This window comes from Colius striatus, chromosome 4, assembly GCF_028858725.1.
Source record: "Colius striatus isolate bColStr4 chromosome 4, bColStr4.1.hap1, whole genome shotgun sequence".
NCBI classification, from domain to species: Eukaryota; Metazoa; Chordata; class Aves; order Coliiformes; family Coliidae; genus Colius; species Colius striatus.
Window position 1 is genome coordinate 72,936,279 of NC_084762.1, and position 27,911 is coordinate 72,964,189.

The 27,911-nt window shown below is 40.0% G+C and overlaps 1 protein-coding gene across 1 annotated transcript; it reads right to left on the minus strand.

Moving 5' to 3' along the window:
* Positions 1 to 217: 217 nt before the first annotated feature.
* VIRMA (vir like m6A methyltransferase associated) lies at positions 218 to 27,911 on the minus strand. The gene is made up of 24 exons (XM_061994765.1): positions 27,837 to 27,911; positions 25,184 to 25,299; positions 24,845 to 24,931; positions 24,399 to 24,447; positions 23,554 to 23,722; positions 21,997 to 22,119; positions 21,192 to 21,476; positions 19,412 to 20,564; positions 17,920 to 18,411; positions 17,024 to 17,178; positions 15,523 to 15,605; positions 14,904 to 14,997; positions 14,254 to 14,798; positions 13,438 to 13,673; positions 11,865 to 12,117; positions 10,520 to 10,737; positions 9,143 to 9,275; positions 8,433 to 8,585; positions 6,692 to 6,852; positions 6,347 to 6,443; positions 5,157 to 5,323; positions 4,656 to 4,990; positions 3,684 to 3,827; positions 218 to 3,216 (listed from the first exon to the last, which is right to left on the minus strand). The coding sequence occupies exons 1-24, from the start codon at positions 27,897 to 27,899 to the stop codon at positions 3,059 to 3,061; spliced, it is 5,469 nt and encodes a 1,822-aa protein (XP_061850749.1). The 5' UTR covers positions 27,900 to 27,911; the 3' UTR covers positions 218 to 3,058.

Genomic DNA, 27,911 nt, shown 5'->3' on the forward strand with positions numbered 1-27,911 from the left:
CTGGTGCCTCACAGCTGGGAGTTTCTGAATGGGCTGAGCAGCCCTTTTGAAGGCAGAGCTAGCGCCATGTTGACACTGCAGCCCTGCACAGGCAGCAGGATGATAAACTGTGAAGAGGGGGAAAATGAATTCACTGTCTGTCAGCAGCAGGGATCTCATCCCTAATGGAGGTTTTTCATTGCCGCTACACGAGCCCATGCAAATAGGCAAGAACAGGAACACAGGAGAATTGGTAAGGAATTGCAATCATTTATTCAAACATCTGGATGTGATGCAGAGCCCGAATGTGCTGCTTGCGGCACTCTGCATTAACTGCCTCCAGCACCTTCTCTCACCTGCCAGGAGGAGTTCCACGAGGAGGGCGGGGGGCAAAAAGGTGGAAAACTTGCGTGTCACAACTGGAGAGAGCAGCGGAAGAGTCTGCAGCTATCTGCTCATAGCCACCTGTCTGCATCTGGCCTTCAGCTAGTACTGATACTAAAGATGGCACAGCTGCTAAAGACAGGGAAGTTTAAAAAAAAGGGAGGTGCACACAACTAGTTTGACCCTTATCCCACACACAAACTCCGTGTTTGTCCAGGCAGTTCCTTTAGCTGGCAGTCAGAAGCACAGCCTTTGTGACGGTCAGGGAGCAGAGCTGGGGCCGTGCCCTGGCCACAGGCTGGGATGCCAGGCCAGTTGTGCTGCCACACACATTCCTCCTCCTGCTCCGCTTACCAGCAAACACTCGAGGAGCCACCAGCCAGTGCTCTGACGTTGGCAATGGCCACTTCCAGCATGCTGGTGCTCCAGTCAGGAAATAAAACTTGAACATTTCTTTTTGGGCAGAATACAAAGAGCAAATTTAATACTTAAAGTGTCATTTACTTATGGTAGGAATCCACTTTAAAAGATCAAACCACATAATTCCCAAGATTGAAACAGCATTATTTCAAGTTGAATTTATGCAAGGAACCATTTTGCACTGAAAGGTCACAGACTAAATTCATGTTTTAAAAAAACAACAAGACGTGATAAACTTGAAAAGGAAGTACATGACTTAACTAAATTTACAGAGCTTCCGTACATCAAACCATTTAACCAACCCTTTATTTCGTCCTAGTTTGGAAATGACTAGTGTGACATGTCATGTATTTTGGCCTCTCAAGAACGAGTACTGAATATTTACATATTTGTTCCATGCCTGACACTTGACTTTCCATTTGAAACTCCCTGACAGAAAACAAATGAGTCATATCCCTGCTAGTTTCCAACACAGTAAAGTTTCTAAAAAAATAAACCAACCTTAAAGCCGTGGTCTAAAGAAGCCAGTCAGCTTTCAAAATAATTGTGTGGCGCGCCTTAAAAACATACCGTGACTACCTGTAAGGCCTGGGAGAGCTCCACCCATTTTAGTCATTACAATTGCATTATTAGTAAAATTACATCTTCCTCTTTACTTTACCCTTCAGAATACGGTTTGGCTTCCAGTCCGAATCTGTTTGCTTTGCTTTACACACCCCTAGGACACGTACCTTTGTGAACCAACCCATCTCGTGCCCTTTCACTGCACCCACTCCATGAAGAGAAGTTTAACACTTCCATAGGTTACATCAGTGTCCATTGTGCAGACTCATCACCTCAAACAGAGACGCTGCCCCAGAGCCTCCATAGAGAAAGCACGTGGAACTGAGGGCTACTTGATTTAACCAGGCAATATAAAGCTAAAAAATAAATCTATTAAACATACTGTCAGACGTTGGGAGCACTTAATGTAGGGTGTTAAACTTCATGAGTCTAGGCAGATGAGCAGGCCAAAGGATTGGAAGATTATGTAAAACAGGAACATTACAACTGGGCCTTATAGGCCCAGGGGTAGGCAAAGACCCCTTTTACAACCAAAGCATGAGTGAAAATTGAGCTCAGCCTAATCTCAGAGTGGAGCTCATTTGTAAAATTGTACATGGCCTTTAAAAAAGCTGCCACTCCTCATCCCACCCAAAGACACAACAAAAAGCTGCTGAGAATCAGGTGGATCCATGAAAACCCACGGCACCCAAAGGCAGGCAAACATGGAAAAAGCTTACTTCAGTCACTGAACTGAAAAATGAAAAGCAATTCAGAGCTGAAGCTGGGGATAACACTTCCTCGTGAATACCTGCTTCTCACAAGGTTTCTTTTCATGCTCCATTTCAGTCTCAATTAGAAAAATCCAAACCATCTCTCTTCAAAGGGAAGGTTCAGCATTACCACTTCACTCTGCCATCTGCCCCTCTGCCTTCTCAGCTGAGTAAGGCAGCAGAGAGGTGGGCACCTTACACTCCAGGTGCTCAAAGGCTACTGGGATTTTGCTTTGTCACTTCCATTTGCCCAGGAAGTAACTCTTGTGCTCCCAGTGCATGAGCTGGAGCTGTAAAGGAAAGGCTCAAATGTGACCTCATTTTCCCTGAAGTCAACAACAGATTTTCCGCTCATTTCTTTCTGCTCATTTCACGTCTCTGATCACATTACCACAGATGTATAACAAAACCTACATGAATTACATTTACATTTGTATTCTTTCACAGATTAGGTCATTTCAGCAAATCTTCTATCACCAGCTACTCCAACTGCTGTCTGACGGGCCTCATTTGTTAGGAACTCAAGACTGGCTAAAGAAAAGAGGGCTAATGGCTCTAAACCTGAGAGAAAAAATTAGAAACGCCTTACGTATATTTTTTAATGTTCTTGCAGTAATAAATCCCACACTGCCTGTACCTTTTCTTTTGGCACAATGAATGTTTCAGAAGTCCTTCAAGCCTGAACTCGAAGAGGTTCTTTACCAAGTATTGTCTACCAAAGTCCACAAAAAAATGAAAACATTCTTTCAAAAGGAACAAAAAAAATTTACAATTGTACAGAAAAAGTCTTGAGTTTTACTGAAGTTTCAAGTCTTGTAGCAAACAAAAACTTCAGACAAAAATATTCTCTTGGTGTCCTCCAGATCCCAGTAACTGAATTGGTCCTTTAGCGCTGCCGCTTGCTTTGTCATCTCCACAGAAGTCCCACAGAAGGTTGGGCCGTTCCATCAGCTCCAATTTTATCGTGTGAAGGAACGTACATGCCGACCTCTTCCACTGCCTCCACTAACAAACTTTCCTCTTGAGCCACCACTGCTACTACTATTAGCACTTGTCCAAGACGGTCCAATTCCTCCGCGGCCTCTGGACGCACGATCGCGAGGGCTGGGTCGGTAGCCTTAAAGCAAAGAAAAGTATACTCAGTTGGAAAAAAAAGAGAAAAAAAAAAAGAGAAGCCCGAGGCGTAGGAGCTGCTGGGAAAGCATAAGAAACAAAAACAAGATGAGACACAAACGGGTCTGTTTTCTCCTCTCACTCGTCCCTCTTTTAGGCAAGCATTTCTGCTTGGATTGGCTCTAGCATTACCATGTAGGTACGAAGACAACAGCTGAACTGCGAAACTCTGAACGCAACATTAAGACTCTGCCATCAAGCGTGTTCAATTCAGCAAGTTTTACGGATTACAGGGCGGTTGGTACGACAGCATTGTACTGGCCACAGTCGCAGTGACAACGGTTCAGATATGCTTAAAACATTTGCTGAATTTCAGGGTGTCTGCGGCATCCTTGCATGGTTTCATTTGTAAAGCAAAAATGAAATTCAAGGAATTCTCTATTGTTCGATGCCCATATGAATACCATGTACCTGCGGAACTTAATGGTCTCAATGGTGGCAGTGGACCCCTGTTAAAATTGCTTTGACCACCTCTACTGTCATTGTAGGTTCCCCTGGGCGTGCTCTGTGCACTCCAACTTGAGCCTCGAGCGCCTTCACGACGACTGTAATTGCCTAAAAAGGGAGAGAAAAAGCCACACGCTGTTCAGTAAACGTCAGCGCTTATCCCCTTCTTCATTTCAATCTTCAGAATAGACAGGGTGGTAAACACAATATTCACGTAACTCCAGGAGATAAAGCTACTCTGCAGCAACACACACACAGTATTCTATCTCCAAGTCTACAAGCTAGCAGATTGTACACGGAATCGGGGGAAAATACCCATCTCTCAGACAGGAACTCGAGTTTAAAAGCATTGGTGTTATCCCGTGTATTAAGACAGACTCCTATACTTTAAGGTTTTGTGGTAAACCCTAATAGTACTTACAGCTTCACTAAATGGAATTGCTTTTTTGTTTCTGCTTGCCCTAATTATGGGACAGAAGGAAAAGGAATGCAACCTTCTCTATATACGAAACAAACTTAGCACTGTAGCTACCACCTCCAGGCTCACTGAGAACTGCATCTTATTCTTGTCAGGATCTTCCATCCTTTTTACTCAAAAGCCTCATTTAAACTCAGAGATGTCCCGATTCCTTGATTTCAGGAACTACTATGTCATAAATGGTAGAGGGGGCTTTTTGGTTTTCTGACTGCATCTCTGAATCACTCCAACAGTTGCCAAAAGAAAACAGCTAACTCGTTTTGTAAAAGGCGGGGGAGAACTCAGCCTTGTCTCAATCCCACAGCACTCGAGAGAACCTTTTCTATTGCTGAACAACTTATTTCAGCAAGACTGTTTTGGGAACATCTCACATTAGGGATGATTAACTGATAACAAATTGGGTTATGAAGCATTTTTAACATTCATTTACTCCAATTCTAATGCAGGAAACAACGTACCTTTTGAAGCAGGTGGTGTAAAGAACCTGTTCTGACTGTGAAAAGCTCCTCCTCGTCCTCCACGATTCCCTGAGAACCCACCGCGTGAAGAAATCTTCTGTGACACTTTTGGTGGCCTTTTGGCTGGTGGTATCCCATCTGGAGCAACCACTTCTTTGCTCTCTGCAGCAACAAAATCATCCACGTGCATGGAGGGCGGCCTGCTCGTATTCTGTTTCCTCTGACGGAAGATATCGTGGGGTCGAATCCCTTGTCCAAATCCTCCCCTGCCTCTTCCTCTTGGTGGTGGCACAACGTGAGCTCTCTTTGCAGGCTCAATGTACTCAGATTTCCCACTGTCATGACAAACCATGATTTACTGAGTTAATGTAACGTGTTTTCGTGTCCACCATCAGGCATCCTCTCCATACTGGAGGTGCCATTTGAAAGGTATTTGACATTTTGAGAACATACACGTCAGTGTTGAACACACCAACTGCTGACCCATTAAACTCGTCTTACCTTGAAGTTATGAAGGTCTCATGCTTGTGCTTGCCAAGTTTGAACCCTTTTGTGGTTTTTGTGCGGCCAGGAGACGATGGTTCTGACAAAAATGACCTCTCCAATTCAGCTTGCAAGTCAAAGTCACTGCAGCCCTTCTCTGAAAGCTCAATTAAGTCAACTTTCACCTGCAAAGACAGAGTTTCATTTTACCACAACAATCATTACTAGCACCTCTGAAGAAGAGAACATGCTGCACCACGATGGGTGAGATTCAACCAGAGTCCTTCTACCACAGCAAAAAAACTCCACCCTCTACCTTTTAACGCAGTAGTGTGGCTCAAAACAAAAAGCGGCAGTAACAAAACAAAAAGGCAGCAGGGCTGCAGCAAAATGGTCTTGATGGTTCTGAATCTTAAAGCAAAGGGCATGCCTTTCAAGTGTGAACTCCTGTCTTGTCACTAAACAGCCTACAGCGAGGCACTCTTCTGCTTAAGCTACAGCCCTAGACCTTTATTAATGCTACTTTTATATAGGAATCCACCATTCTGGTTTTGCTAAGAAGCTAAAGCACAACTAGCTTTGCCTGTAATTGAAAAAGAGTCAATTATAGAAGAATTAAGGCAATGAAGTCAACAGAAACTGGTAAGTTCTCACATAAGAAGTTAAGACACTGCCAATTCCTCAGCTAAAAAAGCCCGGAATGTTATTCTATCACATTTAAATGACATGTAAAGTTGAGCTTATAAAAAACAAGTTTCACACGCCATGAAAAGTTTTTGTGCAAGGAGGTTCATTTACTGCTGCCATTTTTTTCCAGTTTCTGTCACATCAAAGATTTTTCTTCTTTTTAAAAAAAAGTGTAGCTATCAGGCTTTTGGACATTCCCACAATGACAGAAAACAAGCAAGGAAAAGGGAATAAACCACATTTGTGGTCTATGCTTAACACAAACTGCTGAAAAGCCCCAGCAGCAGTGCAAAAGCAGGTTAGGACTGACACAACAACTGTGCCTCTAACAGAGGTGACTCCTGGGTGAGAGCACTGCAGAAAGTGCCCATTTCGTGGCTGCTTCCGAGCCACCCCAAAGGCATCAGATAACCTTTAACAAATGCCAACTCTCTATCTGGGCTTTGGCCATACAGGTTTCTCTAGCTCAGGTTAACCCTCATTTCTAAACCCACTTTGGTTACGTTTGTGAAGCCTTTTACCATATCCAGATCAGTGTCTATTTCTTCAGCCTGAAAGGGTGAGAACCACATGGACTTGAGCTGGTCATCCATCATGTCTGCCAACACATATGTAGTCCTGCAACAAAACAACACCAAATAGCTGTGTGGTTATGAACCAGCTGCAAGCATAGGCAGCATCGCAGAACCTGGGGCGAATGCTGCTGCCTTCCCCTTGACACTTGCATGAAATTAAGTGCCCTGGGACTGGTAGGTAATAGTGACCACAGTGCTGTTCAGACCCTCTTTGTAATATATCCATGCATAAATTACTGCACTTTCCTAAGGAAATCAGGGGCAGTACACTTGCAAACTTAACCATTTTACCTGTTGTTAAACAAATTCTGAAGAGAGTCTGGTGCAGAAAGAACAGGCTCTACATCTTGGTCACTCAGTGGACAAGAATCACCCGCCGATTCCAAGATCTGCCTCACTCCAGCAATGTTGTCCAGTAAGGATTCAAGGCTTTCATCTTCCTTGGAACGATCCTAAGTCAATACAACACAAGTCAGAACTTTTCCTCCTCCTCAGAGACAGAAATATGCTTTTGTTAATTAAAAAAAAAAGAGGGGAGGTGAGTTACTACACGAAACAGTCTGTCCATCCATCCACAAACAGTGAAACTAAGGCACTCGAGTACACAAACAGCAGCAGAGAGCTCCTCAGCATGATATAAACCAAACCATGTCACCACACACACACTCTCTTTGTTTCTAGTTGATACAATAACCTGCATGGTACAGTCCCAAAGAAGGCATCGCTCCAGGTTTTAGTTCACAAGCTCTCTGCTAGAGCATTCTAGTATCCTAAGTGTCCATTTCTCCCTCAGCACAGGGGTGGCTTTTAATCTTTTACCACAGATGCAGGCAGCCAGGGTCAGGAAAGACATCTTTGACCACCAGGCTGTGGAGCAGCTCTTTTATGGACTCTCCTAAAGTAGCTGTTTACTGCGCAGCTGCCATCACCTATGTAGGATTAGATTTGGATGCGAAGAGTCTAGTTTGCAATTAGAATCACAGAAATGTTGGATGCATTGAATTTTGCATGTCCTCTAGTCCAGCCCTCCCCTGCTTGAAGCACAACTATCAAAGCCAGATCAGGTGAGACATAACTTTGTCTACCCACAGGTAAATCAGAGCTCCAGTGACAGTGAGCCCACAACCACGCTGAGCAGTCTGTTCCAGTGCTGCACTTGGGATTTTTTTTCCCCCTAATGCCAACCTGAACCTCTGAAGCCACAATCTGGGGCCACTGTCCCTTGTTTTATCACCTGGAATTACCAAAAGGGTTTGGATTCCACCAACTTTGTTACTAGTTCCCAAACAGTTGCAAAAAGCTCTGACATAGCTCTTTAGCCCTCTTCACCAGGCCAAACAAGCCTGGCAGAGGAGGAAGAAGCACATGTTCTATGGCACATGTTCTAGGTCCCTGACCACCTTGGTAGAGCCCTCTTCAGCTTCCCTAGATCTCTCTAGAACTGGGAGAGGGCAAAGCTGGTCAAAGGTGAACACAGCACTCCACATGAGAGCACCCCAGCATCTGTGGAGAACAGTAAGGTCCCTCAGTTTGCTGACCATGCTCCTTCCAGGTTGGCTCAGAACATCTGCAGTCACCACATACTGCTGTCCACGTTCAACCCAATACTCACCATAACCACTGGGCCCTTTTCAGCCCATTCCACATTGGGGCACGGGGTCATCCTGCTCTCACTGCAGAGCTTTGCACGTTTCCTAACAAATCACATCAGCCTTGGGTAAATCAATCCTAAAGAGTTTACTGAGGTCCCTCTGGACCGAGGCTTTGCTGTTTGTTACATTAGTCACTCCCACAGCTTACCACCATCCATAAATTTGCTGAAGATGTAGCCGTCGTCCAGGTTTGTGATTAAAACATCCAACATCAGCTCCAGTACTGACTCATGAGTATTCCACTCGTTACCAGCCACCAGTAACATCAAGCCATTACTTAGCAGTGGTTCCTGTTGCTTATTAGGTTAACAGATCTGCATCACCACTATCCAACTAGACACAAGGCTGCAACATCAACTTGATTACTTAAATTCTTTTACCATAACATGTTTCTCCAGATCAAGCAGCAGGTTTTCTGGAGTTTCTTCTTTGCTCTGCAATAGATGTTTTAACTCTGCAGTAGTCAGACCCAGCGTTCTGCCTGGATGAGATCCATCTGCTTCCATAAGGCTTCCGTCATCTCCACAACATCCCTGAAATATTTGACAAGTGGGAAACAAGCACAGAGAAACATTCATTATAGTTCTGGGTGCAAACCTCTTAAAATTCAAATTAGAGCAAATCTAGCAAAACAACGTATGTTGATTTTAAAACACATTATGGGAAATATTTTACTTAAGTACACTTTGACAGGCAAGTTTAGATGCTGCACCAAGATGAAAGCAATCCTTTTCTATACAAGCGGAGGTCTGTATCACAGAACCAACCAATATCTTTGATAGTACGAATCAATCTAGCAACTCTAACAGGATGGCATGAATCTGAAACCTAGACACAGTGGCATGCTATTCACTTAGGAAAACAATGTGAATCCATGCATTGTTCTTCCTACTGAAAATCTCCTCTTCTTTACTAAACATACATTCCGCCCAGCTTTCACAAAGTTCATTGAAACCTGAAGATGGCACTAACACTACTGATATAAAAGCCTCACACACCAATCTGCAGAGTCAACTGCTTGCTGAAATAATTGTTCCTGGATGTGTCTCACACTGCATTTTGTCTAAATATTCCATATGTATTCACTTACCAGAGTATCAGAGTTTAGGATCTGTCGCATAAAATCCAAAAAAGAAGACGCCAGTTCACCTGTGTCTTTGCTAAAACTAGTTATTACTCGCTTTAATACAGTGTACAGAGCACTGCTGTGTTTTCTCAGAGAGCTGTTTTCATAATGAAAAGAGATAAAACATTTAATTAGTGCATACACTGTGACCATTCCACTGTAACTTGTCATAAGACAACAACATACATGCAAAATACATTTGGTGAATTTTGCAATTATCAAGTTGAGTTTTGATTACAAAGCTGAAGGTTCAGTATTCTCTCTGTACTAAACCGTTGTTCACACCAATGTGTCTACAGATACTAGACTGCACATAAAAAGCAGTTATGTACTAAAGCAATGTCTCTAAAACCTGCATGAAATTCCATTTTCACCTTGGGCAGAAAAGAAGTACAGAAATATTTTCTGGTACAAGGGCCTTGTATATAAAGCAGGATCATGTTTGCTGTTAACAATTTCACTGCATCCCATGATGCATAACTACAGAAACAAACAGGAAAGGTAATCATCAACACAGAAATAACAAGGCTGTGCATTGAAGCTGACAGGCATATGAGATCACAGAAACAACAGCATCTTTAACCCATTTGTTTTTCATTCGCTGGTTATATAGCTTCTTGCAGTCTGAGCACCACAGTTCTGCAGCACTGTTCAGCAGAGTGTTTACAACAACTTCTTATTGACAGGGCTTCTGTACTACTGTTTTATCTTTGAGAATCTCACAACTTCCTCTGCACCTCACTTGCAGTGGATAGAAACAAGCACAAACACAGCACAGGGAGTTAAGCATCAAAACAACACAACTCTGTCCATTGCATGAATATCTTCTGTTCAAAAGGAACAGCAGTCAGCAGAAGTAGTTTAAAAAAAAATATATAGCCTCTTTTCAAAAACCTTAACTGCGTGGAGATCAGAACACTGGAGAAGTGCAAAGTGAAGCCCCTCAAAATAGAGGGAGACACAAGCAGCTCTCCAGTGTCCCAGACAAGAGCTCTAAGTACCAAGTGACTCAAAAGGGAAGGATATGAGCACTTCATCTCTTTTCCAATCCTCCAGCTATGGTGTGGGGAAAGGGAGTGTACAGACCTTTTACCAATGTTTGTTTTCTTGAAAGAAAGTGCTCCTGTATGCATACTGCAGAAATGATTCAGAGGTCAAATCTCAAGTGGAAGAAGATCAAAATTACTGAATAAGACACTGAAGCCCTAAAGCGAAATGGAAGTCCAGGTGCCTTATCTTCAACATTTCCTAGATGAGTATTTCCTACTAGATGAGTAGGAAATAATTTCACTTGGCAAAGATTTTTTTTAAACATTTAAGAGATATCTTAAAATACCATACCTCTTTAAGTGATAGAAGCCATAGTCATGCTCGGTAAGGAACATCATTGTTCGGATACATGTCAGCAGACAACTGTAACTGCTCTCAGAATTAGTTAATGTTTCCATCAGAGAGTCGCAAATTAAGGGCATCAGCTCTTTGCTTGGCAAGGAGTTGGAAAGCTGCTCTGATTCAGACACGGAGCCTTCTGAGGAACTTGGTAAAATGAGTGCAATATCCTATAAAAAATTATTATACAGACAATAAAAATGCAATCTATATACCAGCAATTACTAAGCCAGAAGCACTAGGTTCTTTCACTATCCCTTTATATTCTTATTCTGGTATTTCAGTATACTAGTACACTGACCAAGAAAACACCAATCCAGAGTATCCTTTTTTAATTTGAGCCTGGTAACCATTTCAAACCATTACTGATTTTTAGAAACATAAATGCTTCAAAAGGTGAAATGTGGTATCTGAGCCACAACCAGTCACATGGTCTGGTTTTAAGCAGTCCTGGGAGGTGCAGGGAGCTGGACTCCATTATCCTTATGAGTCCCTTCCAACTTGAGATATTCTATGGTTCTATGAAGATTTAGAGGCTGCAGACACCATCTAGGAAGTTTAAGATCTACTGCTCCTGCCACATTTTATATAAAACAAGACTGACTTCCAGAATGAATTCACCTGGATAAAGAGCTCTTGTTTATACACAAATAGTCAATTAATCTCCACTGACCAACAATGCCAAAATGTCTTTTGCATTAAGTGGGTAAGCACCAAAGCAAATAAATAGATGCAACTAGGAAGGCAAATAATGACATGCAAATCTATGCAGGCAACTAATGAGAAACTACCAGGGCTAGTCTAGGAATCAGCTTTCACATAACATTTCATACCTTGCTCGAGTAACTTAGGGTTTTTTTTGTTTTTAATGGTGGAGTTTCATGGTAACAGCATATCATCACATGCAGATTTATATTTGGAATATATATTTAAGAGGCTTCAGTTAGATAAATAAGAGATATATATTTATTTAATAAGGTTAAGAGGTGAATAGCAACAACTCTCTCAGCTGAGGGGACAAATCTTTGTGCGGTTCAGTTTTTGGCCTCTAACGAGCTACCAGAATAGAGCACATAATGCAGAAGAAGTATCATAAAATGGAAGGATTCACATTCAAGAGCAACAAGACAGAAAGTTCACCAAAGCAGCCAACCACACACTTTTTTTTACTTTTGTATTTTAACATTGTTGATGGAGTTGTTTCTCTTCCTTCTGGAAAAAAGCAGGCACCTAAGAAACGATGCCATTTGTCTCCTACAATTATTGGCTCACATTATGCATTAAACATAGCAAATACCTGATCACAGAGGGACTGCAGAAGGGAAGTTACATATTCAGCACACTGTTGATGAGTGACATTGTCCCCAGCTGACCGCATCAAAGCCAAGAGCTCCTGGAAAACCTCTGCATACTTTTCATCGCCTTTAGTAGTTCCATTGATAAGATGCAAAATGGCCAGTTTACAAGCTTTATGTGAAGCCAGGGCATCCAATAAAGCAAGCAATCGGGTCGTCTGTCCAGTGTACTGTTTTTCTTTATCTTCTGTGTTGCTGAAAGGATATCAATGCACTTTGAAAAAGCTACTTTAAAGTGATCTAAGAACTATAAAAACAACCATTACAGGACATATTAATCATGGGGTTTTTAAAAAACCATCCAAGTTTACATACTTAAGCTTCCAGTTTCATTTACATCTTTGAAAACTGATCAGCTTTCACTAAACAACCTCTGGATGCATCAGAAATGAACAAATCTGCTACGCATTTCACACACTGTAGTGCATCTAGTTGTATATGGATAAATATGCTTTTATATAAACAGTACCTAGTTCTTTGTGGAGAATTATGCTTTTAAATGAATAGTACTCATTGTTTTAAAACCCTCTGGATTTGGAGGTTTCAACTTCCTCCAGTTTACAAACATGTACACATTTTCCTGTCAGTATGCAAATCTCAGTGTAGCAAAACTTTGCTGGGCTACTTATATATCAGGTAAGCTTATATATCAGCTATTTATATCAGGTAAGTCCTTTAGAAGCACTTCACAGATAAGATAAGGCTTTGTAGGGACAGCTTGAAGAAAATCTTTCTGAAATACTTACCATAAATATGCAATGGGAAGCTGTCTACCAAAGCTTTAAAAGCTAAGCATTATTAGGACAGTGTATACAGCACTGGACTGAGAAATTGTTCAGTTCATAATGAATAAGTGTCCTGGTTTCAGTTGAGACAGTTAAATTTATTCCTAGTAGCTGATATGACACTGTGTTTTGGATTTTGTGTGAGAATACTGTTGATAAGCCACTGATGTTTTGGTCATTGCTAGTTAGTGCTTATCCTAAGTCAAGGACTTTTTAGTTTCCCATGTTTTGCCGGTGAGTAGGTGCACAAGGAGCTGGGAGGGAGCATGGCCGGGGCAGCTGACTCAAACTGATTGAATAGCCAAAGGGCTATTCCATACCATTGGACATCATTCCCAGTATATAAACTGGGGGGAGTTGGCAGGGAGGGGCAGATCACTCCTCTTTGACTGCCTGGGCATTGCTCAGTGAGTGGTCAGCAATTGCATGTGTACCAGTTGTCTGTCCTGGGCTTTATTTTTCTCTCTTTTTATCTTCCTTTACACTACTACGATTCTTACATTTTATTAAATCGTTCTTATCTCAACACAAGAGTTTTGGTTTTTTCTTTTCTGATTCTCCTCACTGAGGCTGAGGGAGAGGAGCAAGTGAGGGGCTGTATGGTGCTTAGTTGCTGCCTGAGGTAAGTAACAATTCTGAAAATACTTTCTTCCTGCCAAATCTACTGCACAGAACCAAGGTGCATTTAACAGTTCATTAAGGAAATCTTTGCAACAGAAAACAAAGATACCTTTGTAGGTCTTCTACAATCAGATCCAATACAGTCCTCATGATAAGGAGAGCAGTAGGTGAAGCCAAGTCACACAGCTGAACACAAATACGTCTCAGCATATGCTGAATAGGCTGGCAAGACGAACCGGAGAAAGATCGAACTATCTCCTGGATCAGCTTGGCCTGAACGTGAAGGTGCATACTCCACAGCTTCCTGGTGTTGAGTGCCACTGAGATATCATGTGGTTCAATTACCTGCAGGAACAGAAGAATGGGAGGATTTTCCTTTTAATTTTTATCATGAAATCTGAATTCTATCACAAGGTGAAAACAAAGACTAAGTACTAATACTGTCCTCATTAAAAACACGGAATGTCATTTTCATTGCTGTCACTGAATGACAGGGCAGGATTCCAGCAAATTGGGTATTCCTTCCAGAGCACAGGTTGTCACACAGCTTTTATGCTTATTTACTAAAGATCACAAATTTAATACCCATGTCAAAAGAAAGGAGAGACTTAAAAGAGAGCTTTAATATTCCAAGAGTTTGGCATTCAGGGTTAAATTCTGATGCTTTGTAGCCAATCATTTAAAAAATAAGAGTCTAGATAATTTCACAAGAAATAAAAGAACAACAATTTTTAAAGATGCTATAAATACAACCAATTTTTTTTGTGCCAAAAATGTATCTGCAAAGAATCTATATGAACACAAATGCTTTACAGATATTTCAATTAATTCTTCAATTCACATATCTGTTTTTTCCACAATTACAAAAACAGTCTAAGGGTCATACGTAACAATTCCTTAGAAACTAAATAAATCTAAGCTATACCTGAGTCGTCTGCATGGGCAGGGGAAGAGGCAACAATTCAGAAAGCAGTATAAGTCCAGAGAAAAAACCTTCAGGAATTCTTAAAATTGAAGACAGAACTTCCTTCAGCATCAAAGACCAAGTATTGTTCGCCAAAGTTTCTTCCGAAATGGTAAGTTTTTCATTAACACCTTGAGTAAAGGTCAGCAAAATGTCAACAATGTCATTCTGAATTTTTTGTTCATCACTATCTAAACGGCCTGAGAGAGGAATGGAACACAGGAGCATGTGTAAAGAAACAAGCGCTGAGGGAACACGCATGTCTTTGAATTCAAAAGCTCCACCCCTCAGGAGTTCTGTTAGCATTGTTTTAAGGAGAGTGAGCGTGCAGCGGGCCATCGAAATCGTAGTAACCCTGTGAAGTGTGGTGCCCATGTTGACGTGGAGCCGCCATGGCTGAATAAGGATGCTGTTCAGCTTCTGTAGCACCCGGATGAAAGTGTCCATTCCCTCAGAAGAAAACAGTTGAATAACTGCAAGATTCCATTTAAGGTCTTTCTGTTGACCTGTACAGAAGATAAAACATTTCCACATGTCTCATATCTCCTGGGCAATCACAGTGACACAGTTCAGACACGCTTAAGTAGGTAGTACAAATATTTCGGCTATACCTTCTACCAGAGGCGGTGGACACGCAACGTGACAAAGAACCCGCAGTGCAGTAGGAAGACCAACTCCATCTGGGGTCATCAAACTGTCAACATTCTTTTAGAGAAAAAAAAAACCCAAAAGAACTTGTATTAAAAAGAAGGACTTTACAGCAAGCATATCACTAGTTTAGTCCTCAAATTCTGGATTTAGTTACTGAAAGTCACTACATTCAAGTTCAATTACTCCACCTTTGAAAGCAGGCTGAAGCAAAACAAAGAGGGTCAATATGGTGACCTGATCTAGGTTGACTTGCTTCTGCAGGGGGGTTGGACTAGATGATCTCTAAAGGTCCCTTCCAACACTACCATTCTATGATTCTAGGAATATTGGCATTGTGGTTTTAGGGCAAGCTAAGAGATTTAAGTAGTTGGACCTTTGCATCACATAGTTACTTTGGATTTTTGTTCCAAAAAATATAACAGAGTAAGAATTGGCCTAGGTCATAGGCTTCAATAAAAGCATCTATTTTGGATAATAGTATATATTTTTAAATACCATATGTAGTAACATACCTAAGAAAAAATACCAAACTACAAAAGGTCTAAGCTTATAGAGCACAACTACTTGTATTTTACCGACCTGTTTGATATATTCAATGAGATTTGGAATACAATTTATTTCAAATCTAAGATTTTTCAAAGGTTCAAGCCACTTGCTGAGCTCTGAAGGAAAACAAAAAGAAGAGTTAATCAGGTGACTTGTCAGTGCATTTATGAACATATAAATTTTTTCAATAAAAATGTACTTAGTTTACACAACATGTGCTAAAGCCAAGTGTGACATTTCTGAGGCATATATTTGCAGCTGTAGCCAGCTGAAAAAGCATGGACAAAAACTAAGATTTCAGAACAGTCAAGACACCTCACATACACAGCCAAAATTTGGCTCAAGTCAACCCAAGCAGTCAAGTGATTCTTCATCTTGCACCTTTATTATTTGTAATTAAACATATTTTACAAAAGACACTAATGGTCCCACTGTCAGCTAAAGAAAGTCAGCAAGAGCAAAGATCAAAGCACATTCCCCTTAACGTACAATGACAGGTTACTGCAAACTAATACAAAACTCCTATGAAATGCCCAAATGGAGCCAATCTCTGTGAACCTGTAACATACTCTGGAAGCCCTTACAGATTAACAATCTCTCTCTTAGATCAGAATAACCCACAAGTCCCAAATTTTTGGGACAAGGTATTTAAAAGTTTTAAAATCCATTGTTCCAGAAAATATTTAAAAGAATGTGAAGAGTCAAAGGTCTACTGGATATGAACTGACAACTACTCTAAGAGTGATTTCATGGCATGGTTTAATAAACTAGCCCTGCTTCTCATGAAACTGTCTGATGATTAGGTGAGCAGAAAAGGAACAACTGCACAGCACAGGAAGGAATTCAACTAAAACATTGAAGAATTATTATTTATTCCAGAGAGGTTAAGTTTTGGAAGAAATTCTTGGTATGTCTACATGAGCCTGCTAAGGAGTGCTCTGGACATCACAGTTTCAATTTAGGTATCAGAATAGTCCCCAGCAGGCATTTTACAAATGACCTGGGCCTGACCTCTGAGTTAATACAAGCCAGGGAAAACACCAAGATACAGTTTGGAGATCAGAAGATTTAGTAACAGGGTAACGTGGACTATTTAATTCCATGCCAGTTGGCCTAGGTGCCATAAAATTGTACCAGAATTATTTATTAGTACATAAAAACCCTATAAAGCTAAATCACTAAAGGAAACAACAAAAATAGTCAACTCACTGACTAGTTAGTCCATTTTTACTAAAATTTCCTCTCCTATTTTCAACACAGAAATAATTTCAAACTTCCTGTAATCATCCATAATTCACAGCAGTTAATATTAATTGAAAAATAATTTAACTAGAAAGAACTTCCTATTTAACTCACATTAACAGAAAAAACCCTTACACATTATCTCGTGACTCAACTAATCAGACACAGCTGGAAAAAGAATTTCATCATACACATTACCCAAACCAGATGACTCTGAAGCACCAATTACCCACATATAAAAGGTTCCTTCTATATCAACTACATTGTTTGAATGTAATGACACATACTGTACCTTGCAATTTGGTGTTATTTTCGTCTGCTTTACAAAGCTTCAGCAAAGGCGCAGAGTGCTGTTCCAGCATTTGGACATCACTGGAAGACTGAACCACCAGCAAAACAAGGATGCAGGCATAATTATAAGCAACTGACTTCTTAGATTTTGAGTCTCTGAAATAACAATAAGGATCTTCTTTAGATCTCAGACAATACAATTGGCTATCTGATTTCCATTCTTTGACCGCTAAAACATCTACCTTTGGAACTTTAAGGTTTAACAAGGATTGTTCCATATATAATTATCAACCAAATCCCCACAATTTTCTCCTTTGCTTTTTGAAAAGTTAAAAGTTTTCTTTTACATTGATGGCATTTAATTTGGCATCCACAAAAGTTAAAAGCAAGTCAAGCAGCACACAAATCTTTTCCCATCAACTGTTCTACAAATCTTGTTTTAAAAGCATTGCTACCTAAAGCAGGCAAACTGCCTGTCCAGAGAAAACTATGGCTATTTTTAATTTACAAAAACTTAGAACTGTGAGATTCCCACCCCAGAGAAATGTGCAAGCATCTAGTTTCCCTGTCAAATCTCTGCTTGTTTCACAGTCTAACTTTGTAGCTGAATGAAACTTGCCTATTTATTGATTTTTGCAATTAGACAAAAGTCTGACTGTACTGCTGCCTCTTTGTGGATGGCCTGCGCAGATTCCAGGTATTATACACTTTATTACAAATTACAAGCCTGATCTTCTATTATGTTTCTCTACTTTTAAAAGTTGCTTTGTTTTGTTTTTTAAACAAAAACATCATTACCTCAAAGAAAATAATATTCTAGATTTACTGAATTCTTTATAAAAGACATATACGTTTAAAAGGTAGAAAATCCAAGGGTGTAAATAAAGGTGTAATTACCCTAAAGCTTCTTTGGAATAGTACTCCATTAAAGTAATTAGACTTTGGAGATTTTTCTCCAGACTGAACACGTGAGCCACAGCAGATCTTCCCACAGGGTTAAATGTAATCAAGTAAAGGTTGTGAAGTGTTCCCAGCAGATCTGAATGGTCGGTCTCCTCACTGGCTGTGCACCGTTGAAAGTGGCAGAATAATTCTGAAATGCACTGCAATGTCTGTGTTGAATGCAGGAGCCAGAGGGCAAAAGTATCCTCGCTGGCACCATCTGACTGCAGACCCTCCTCTTGGTCCGGATCAGAAAACTGACAAAGGGCTCTAATCAGCAAGTTCGTTGCTTCGTACTCAGAAATAAAGAAGAGTAGCCCCTTCTGTGACTGCGCCAGGAAGCGCAAGATGTCTCGGATGGCCTGAAGCACACCTGGATGTGCGCCTGTCACTGGGATGGATAGTAGCAAAGTAATGCATTCCAAGAAATGGTGACTATGAAGGTATCTGAAAATAATCCAAACAGGAAAGCTATCAGTAATAGTGCAATCATATGTCAACACTGCAGAACACTAGATAAAATTATTTGCCTCTTAGCTTCAGTACTTACTGCTGTGTGCACTATGAGAAATCATAAAGTTGTACAAAATTTCAAACTGACAAAACACAATGTTGCAATATGTACACGAAATAAATCCCCAAACATAAAGCTCTATTCTCAAAAAAAACCCCCCAAAACCTCAAACCTCACCTTATCCACAAATAAAATAACACTTTATATTTTATTAAATGTGTTGTATCTGAATCATCATCAATCCTGCATTAAACGTGCTAAGAAATCGATCATTAAAGCATACAGGTGATCTGAAAACTCTTTGCATGTAGATATTTACATTCAGCCATACCTCCCACGCTATCAAATAAATCTGCTGGCATTAAGTTAAACACTTTCTAGACAGAAACTTGTTACAGAGGAATAACTCGTGGGAATCTTTCAATGGCTTAAGGCAGGCAGGCCTCTGCCAGTGAACAGTTAAATGGTGAGCTATGCAGACACAACTGCACGACTTCTAACCACGGCTGGCTTACATTTTGCTATCTTGGCATACAGAGGGATTCCAGACCTGTTTGATCCAAGACAAACACGTTCTAAGATGACAAAGGGAAAAACACTCTAGATCTATAACAATTTTCAAATATACACTTGAACAGCACCTAGCACAACTGTCCAGGATCTAAGAACATAACTAAAGTGCTGGCACAGTACCAGGAATAACAAGAAGCTAACTTCTTGCTATATGCATGCTAGGTTGATTGAAAGCCAACAAAACAACAGGTTCATTACCTAGCAAGCTTTCTCAGACTTTACAAACACAATTCAAAATCTTCCAGTAAAGTACAAAGTGAAACATCTAGAAAAGTGCTATTCAGCCGTGTCATGCTTAAAAAACATCAATATGGAGCTGGAGGAAACACATTCCAGAGGGTGAACTTGGAATTACCATACCTAAACAGGACAGGGTAAGGATCTTCCCTTTCTGGAGGGCCTGTAATCCGTGCCATGGTTGGGAAAGATTTCACAGGTGGCTGAATCATCGTATGAGGGGCAGTTTCCATCAAATGGAAGATTTCTTCAAGAAGACTAACAAGTTTTTCCATCTCTCCTTCACTTATATTGGAAGATTCAAGAAGATGATCCATGTCCATAGGAGTCTCCACATCATTCTCATATTCTTGGTTGGTTCTGTCAAGACCTGCCAGGTCCTGGTCCTGTTCTGGCTCCGTGTGATTAGGAAGAGAAGGAGTATTCTCTGCTAACTGATCAACCACCTTTTTGATATCTGACAGAATCTCATAGAAGTGACACTTCTGGAGAATTGCAGAACCAGCAGTAACCACTCTCACAGTCTGATCTAACAGGATGAGTTCCAGGAGTTTCTGATAACCACTTTTTTCATGTACATCCACACCGCCTCTTAGAAACATTTCCATTCCCTCGGTCATACTAATAACGCTATCCAAAGCTTTAAAAGCATTAAGTTTAAGGGAGGATGACACATGATCTGCAAACAACAGTTCAAATAACACATTAATAACTCCTGCCTGCAAGAGTGCTGTTATTCCCTGAGTTCCACATTCTCCTAACGATGATACCAACTTCGTCCCTGCTTTGAGCTGTCGGACATTCAAAGCAATGGGCTGTTTGAGAGCTACCTGAAGGTTTAAAGCTTGCAGGGTCCAGTCTACTAGCTGGGTAATGTAGTCTTGCTTTGTGTCTTTCACTTGCAGGTAGCTCAGTCCTTTTACTATTAAACTTGGAACTTCTTCTAATGCAGTGACCCACTTTGCACCCCTTTCCTCATGATATAACTCCAACAGTTCAGTTAATTTAACTGAAGCTTCCACTGCTCCTGAATTTTCTTTTTCTGGGTCTTGGTCCTTTATCTTACTAACTTCATTTTCAAATACAGTCTTGAAAGGGCAGCTGAAGTATAAAAGAGGTCCAAGCTCCCTTTCAAAAGGTTCATATGTCACAGGAGGCACAGATGCCAGATCCTCAGGAGTATATTCAATATCAAAACTTGGATACTTAAAAGTTTCACGTTCCAGATCAGCAATTCCATCTTCATCACTTGAAATTTGTTCATATCCATCATCTCCTAAAAAGAAAGTAACATATTCAGATACGAAATAAAATCATTTATGGATAAACCTGTCCATTACCACTGAAATTCATCTCAAAATTAAAAAGTAGTCATTTATTTAATATAAATATTGCTGGATAGAGAATAATCATACACTAAGCAAAAGTTTAACAAGGGTACAAGTTACTACAAGAATATTGTCCAATTTTCTTACTGTGATTGCATTTAAAATAAAACTTATATCCTCAAATTTTGCATAGGCATGCGCAGAAGCTTCAAGTAATACAAGAAGATGACTACCGACATTATTACATAAATGACTTTGATTTTTAATTAAGAAATAATTTCATTCACTACTTTCCTACATTTCTAAACAAAACAGATACCAAAATTCAATGTTCACTCTCACCTATAAAAGCTATTTGCTCTACCTACAGAAAGTAACAGAAGATTCAGAATAAAAGAATAAATAATCTGCAGCAAAAGACTGTTCTTGAGAGATGTCAGAACTATAAACTGTAAGTAAGGCAAGCAATGCTGCAGTGACCAAGGGAAGAAGATCCAGTTTTCCCAGTCATCATAATGATAGTGCCATCAAAATTTCATTAGCCTGATTTTTTAACTTCTTACAACTTCATTTACCTTCACCTTCTTCCTCCTCTTCACCCTCTTCTTCATCTTCATCTTCCTCCTCCTCTTCCTCTTCCTCATCAGCAATACTCTCTACCGTATGCTCATCATCGTCATCATCCTCATCTTCTTCCTCCTCAACATCCACATCATCTTCATCATCTTCTTCTGGTTGATCTTCTTCTACTTCCCCATCATCAGAATACTGGCTTTCTTGATGAACGGATGTTCGATCGGGAGAAATGGGCTCAAAGTAATCCTCCCTATGGTCCACATCATCCTCTTTTTCCCCAACCACTAAAAATATATATAAAGTTTAAGAAATAAGAGTACTGCTCTGAAAACCAATGCTCAATAATATGTTTTAGAATTTTTCATTACATATAGTGGAGTTAAAAAACAAAGCATCTTAAAGAAAAACTTCAGGTGATTTGCCTGATCACAAGCAACAATCAATTCCATAAGACTACAAAAAAACATGTAAAGAGTTCTTGGCACTTTAAACCCATACAGATACCAGAGAACTTGTCAGATGCTGCAGATGGAGAGAAACTGCAACAAATACCAGAGTCAACAGAACATCTCATACAAAATATGAGCAACATGTTCAAGCAGTGTATTTATCAACAGCTGACATTCTCAAATCTACTAACTTTTAACTTGATATCATTTAACTTAGTCAACAGAAATCTCTTCCCTAAAGCCGAATCTTTCCATCAAGATTAAAAGCAGAGAGAAAAGCTCACGCTGGGCAAGAACACGGAATTCTGCCTCCACTAAGCAGGGATGTGCAGCAGATAAAACAGAGCTTTTCTACCTGACACTGGCATAGGTTCATCCTCATCATCATCAGGAGGAGGAGGTCCTGGAGGGGTCCTTGGTCCTCGAGGTTGTGGTCTTGGAGGGCTGCCATTGAACTGGTCTTCCTTCTCTCCATCAACTGTATTGATTGTGGAAACAAAAACGTGCATTAAATGGAATCACAGGAAGACCAACAGGAAATTTGAGGTCTTCTGTGCTGCTTTTGACTAGGGAACACCTTAATTTCCCAGCTGAGATCTGCATTCTGTACCTGCAGTATGTGAGGCAGTTTTTGATATCACTTTTGATGTAAATAGGAGCTACTTCAGTAAGCAAGCTTATTAACACTATTGATGGTTTTTCTAGGTAATATTGTTTAAAAATTGACATGGGCAAATGACAGTTTTTGGCTTTTACATTACCTCTACCAATAATATCAGAGTTATTTTCTTTAAAAAAGTTTACATCTCAATCAACTGGTTTTTACAGTTCACAACTGTTTTATACTACAGAGAGTATTTTGCAGCCAAATAGCTAAATAACTTAAACAAGACAGTTCCAATTTTAAATCTTAAACTAAAATTGAAGCAGAAGCTTGATCATAAGATTCTATTCACACTCATTCAAAAATTTTTGCAAAGCAAACACTCTTCTGTAATGTACTTCCCATACAAGAGACTGCCATGGTTTAACCCCAGACAGCAACTAAGCACCACACAGCCACTTGCTCACCTCTCCCCTCCTAGCAGAATGGAGAGGAGAATTGAAAAGAAATAGTAAAACTCATGGGCTGAGATAAGAACAGTTTAATAACTGAAACAATATTAATGAAGAGGAATATAACAAAAAGAGAGATAAATAAAACCCAAGACAGACAAATGAAGCATAATGCAAATGTTCACCACCTACTAATCAATGCCTAAGCAGAGATTGACCCCCCTTCCTGCCAATTCCCTCCAGTTTATATACTGGGAATGATGTCCTATAGAACAAAGTATCCCTTTGGCTAGTTTGGGTCAGCTGCCCTGGCCATGCTCCCTCAGCTCCTTTTGCATCTGCTCACTGGCAGAGCATGGGAAACTGAAAAGTCCTTGACTTAAGACAAGCACTACTTAGCAACAACTAAACCATCAGTGTGATATCAACATTATTCTCACACTAAATCCTAAACACAGCACAGAACCAGCCACTAGGAAGAAATTTAACTCTATCCCAACCAAAATCAGGAGAGTGACAACAGGAAAGTTAATTATGACTCTGATATTTTCTTGTTATGATTTTAGTTCTATCCTAACCACTTTTTTTTAATATTTCCATCTTAATGAGTTCACAGAAATTAAACCCACTGTAAGTAATTAACAATGGATCAAATACCTCACTCTCAGAAAAGCAATTAAGAAGAATCTACTTAAAACCATGCATTATAAATCATAAAGAAAATACAAAACTAAAGACAAAAAGCTAAAAAAAACAAAGTCACTGAACTAAAAAATGTGAAATAATTGGTTTTTTTCCAGAAGGGACACTATGATGATTTTTTAAAAATCAGTCTATGACTCCTCCCAAAGCTTACCATGTTTCGGGTTTCTTTTCAAACCAGGCTGTTGCTGGGGAGGTGGTGGGGGAGGTGGGGGTGGAGGAGGTGACTCTCTCTCATGACTTATTACTCTGTCAACTGAGCCATATATTGCCAAAGTCAGACAGTTGTACCACCCTCTTAGAACCAATCCATCTGTGTTGACCTGTTGTTTTTTTTTAAAAAAGAACAAGCACTTAAGGAACTATATAACTTCAGCAAAGTTATTCTATTTCAGTATCACTGTATCAGTATCTGCAGAAAAGCAAGAAGGGAGAAATGAACACTGAAGTATCTCTTTACCTCTCATTTTAAAACAAAAAGCTTTAAATATATCAATCATTACCATAAATAATGTATTTTTTACATTTTTACATTTTACATTTAATTTTACAATTTTAATGTATTTATTATTTATAATAATAAGGATTATTATCCTCCTCTAAAAGCATTCAATTCCCTGCAATATATTGCCGAATCCAGTACAGCCTGTTAATTAAAAAAACACACTACAGTGGGTCACACAAACATTGATCTGAATGAAATCAACCTCAACAGAACTGAAAACAGTGTGCTCAGTGTATAGCCTGCAGCCTCCACATACTGACTTACCTTTGCTTATAAGTAGCTCTGTTCCCCATGGGAACCGTCAGCAAATCTTGTACAACTCATACCATTACAGAGGTAGACTCTAAAGTAATGAGCATCTGAACTACAAGTAGGCTTTACAAGAAGATCTTAAACAAGAAAAGCTTTGCACAGAGCTAACACAGCACAAACCACCACATTTACTGCTAAACAACAGACTTGCAGATAAGGAGGTTTAAATTCCTTTGCATTACCTTTACATTGGGTCTGAAAATAATTGAAGTGTTTTCATCGTATTCAAGGCTGTAAAATAAAATACAGTTATTTTTCCATTAATATAAAGCATGTTTACAGAAATGAAACACAGCAGTACTAAACATAAGCAGGCAATAACACACTGCACAAATACATGCTCTTAAAACAAGAGTGCAACATCACTTCTTTCTACAAAATATCTTTCATCAATATATATGAAAAATACATATTAATGAAAGTTTAAAAAGTAACAGGATCTTTTATTCTTATAAGCATGAACTTGTCCTCCCATACAGACAAAAGGGAAAGAAGACAACCTACCAAAAGTCAGACTAAACACGAAAATCAGAGGAGATACAGATTTCCTATTGTGTGTATTGTACTAAAAAATTTTAGGAAGGAAAAGTAGGTAACGAAGTCACACATCCATTTTGTAAGCACTTACCTCCCCAGTCTATCAAAAACAGGGGCACTTGGCTTGCTGACATTGTTGAAAAACAAATCCAGTTGAAAAGTATGTGGGGACGTCTCTCTGGAAAAAGAGCAAGAGTAAAAATTAAACTCTTACAGCTTCTTATCAGAGTAAGTAAGACTAACAAGGGGAAAAAACAAAAAAGAAAGGAGAAATTACACTGTTTAAATCATTCCCAAAATAATTAAAAGCACAGCAGACACATAAATGCATTCTACATTCTTACACTAGAGGTTCTATTGAGATACACAAGCTCAAGAAAAAGTAACAGAAAGGTGTTCCTGATCCAGACACCTGACGTCTTTCACTTACCCATAAGCCCTATTGTCAGGCAAACTTGTGTGCGCTCTCACTCCTGGAGGAATGACTCGTACTTCGTTGATGTAAACCACACATGGAAAACGAACCACATCTATATTGGTACTTTGCTACAAAACAAAGAATAAAGAAAGTCTAAGAAATGTAACATAGAAACAACATAATGCATTCATATTCTTCATTAAGCAAATTAAGGTTGCAATCCTAATAATTACTAAATTAATTATGCAAAATGTTAGACACTGTTGAACTAAAATATTTTTTTCTCTTCTGTCACTTGTTATATATTTAACCCTTTTCCACAGAAAGTGTTAACTGGTTTAGTTACATCATTAGTTCCCTTTATATGCAAGAATATTTAAACAGCAACAAGTTTTTCTCTAACAGAAGATATGTTAGTCAGGGCAAAAACTGGAACAAAAATTATTAAAGAAAAAATAAGTATACTGTGCCCTTTAAATAAACAAATCAAGCTTAAATCTCACAAAAATGTGTGATTTCATTTTAAACACTGGCAAATGTTATATTTCAAACATAGTATTATAAATTATACCAATACTATAAATGCTTTGATGCATCTGTCCAAAGTTCCTTAAGATGCTCTTTTCTCATATTTTGCAAATCCCAGTTCTGTTCACAACACAGAAATAGCAAGCATAGAGAAATGTTATGCTTCAGCACTCATAACAGATGTCTGAGCAAAATAATCATAAAGGCAAAGTGACTTCCCATGTAGCAGCCACCAAATTAATGATGAAAGTCTTCTCTCAGTAGACTCACTACACTAGGTCTTACTATGTTTATACATCATCTCTAGCACATAAACACAAAACAGTCAGCATACATCAACTGTATGTCCAACTGCAAGCATATAAAGAGTATATTGAACAGAAGACTTCCTTGCACCAGCCAAAAATTACTAGCATAAGGCAATAAAGCACTAAGGGATTTAGAAAGCTAATATAGTCATAAGTAAAGTTTTAAAAACAATATGTGCTTTTGAGGACACACTTAATAAGAAATCTATGCACCCTTTAGCACACAAATACAACATCTTGACCTCGGGGCCAATGTATTACAAGTAAGATGGCAGACCAAAGGAATCCCTCTAGGACAGGAAACACAGCTTTAGGAACAGGGTGACTGCAGCCTGAGAGGAGAGGGCTGTGGGAGCTCTTTGCTTGGCCTTTGTGAAAGCTGTATGACTCACTGGGGAGATTCAGATTTCTGGAGGAGGGGCAGCCTCCACAGCAGCACTGCCCACAGACAGGCCAATTCCTGCTTAAATGATCCAGGACTATGCCTTGAGAACCACAAATCAATACCACCAGGAGAGCAAGTGAATCAAATCCACTCTCCCCCAAAAAACATTAAAAAATAGCTATATCAGAAATGCTCAACAGAAATTAAACAGTATAGCTAAGCCAAACAGATAATTTCATTAGAAAACACAGCAGCACTTTTCAAGAGCTGCAAGTTCCATGGGATGACTCACGATCCATTTAGTTGAAGAATTAGCATTAAAGGCTTTTCTGCAACATCTAAAATAGCAGTGGGGTTTTCTTTAATAAAAATCCCAAACCCGAATCATTTTGTAAATGTCACCAGTAAGAATGGAAGTGCCAAAAGACATAATACACAATTAAAAACGTTCAATAAGAGAATACAGTGTCCTGGAGGGGCACAGGAGCAGCGAGCGTTTCATACCCAAGGGAGCAGTGCTTCCTTTCCAATATTGTTTTAAATGATAGAATTAAAAACACATTAGGGTCTCCCTGATTCTGGCAGCTAGAAAGATCTCTGGAAGACACACTCATTTGTTTTTAATTTCAGTATCAGCTCAAAATAGTTTCTTTTCTTTCCTTTATGCCTATCCATGAGGGTAGTTGAGATATTCTACTATTCTATCACATCTTTCTCACATTACATCACAGGTTCCATGTTCCTCCTAATGGTCCCGTTTATCCTCCCTGAACAGCACAACAGATTAGACCATCCTACCGCACCACATACAGCTTAAGGGATGCTCAGAATCCAAATAGCCTTTGCATTTGCAAACTTTTTGTTCCCGAAGCACCTAGGCTTCATCTACGCATACATCTACGTATCATATCTGTATACGTGCATATGTCACATACACAAACCCCTTTTACTTCTTAGCTACAGAAAAGCATTGTGTATCTCTAAAGCAATCAGGGATGGTTCTCTCTTTGACTTCCTTTTTTATAGGCTTCTCGAATCGGTTTTATTTTCTTTGTTTCCCGCTAGCCCCTCCTTCGTCTGACCTCTAAATCCTCGCTCCTTCCCCACCGCCGTACCCACCCTTAGCCCCCTGCCAGCGCGGCCCAGGGCCGCCCGAACAGCAGTACATTGGGCCACAGCCCGAACAAGGCGCCGGGGGTAACGTGGGGAGGAGGCAGAGATGACCCCTCGGCGAGCACCCGGCCAGAGGCCGCTCCCTCCCGCCCGGCCTGCCGCTGAGGAGAGGGCCACCGCCGAGGCCTACTCCAGACCCGCTCTCCCCAGTGGTGCTCCGTGCCTCGCCGCCCGCGGAAGCCTCGGCGAAGGCAGGAGGCTCCCAAGAGCAGCCAGGAAGGAGGGAGAGGAGGAGAGCAAAGACCTCCACACCTCCTCCGCATTGCATTACCTCCGCGCTCTGGTGCTTAAACGTGTCTAAAAACAGCAGCTCGGTTGCGGTGTCCACCGCCATCTTGGCGCGGCC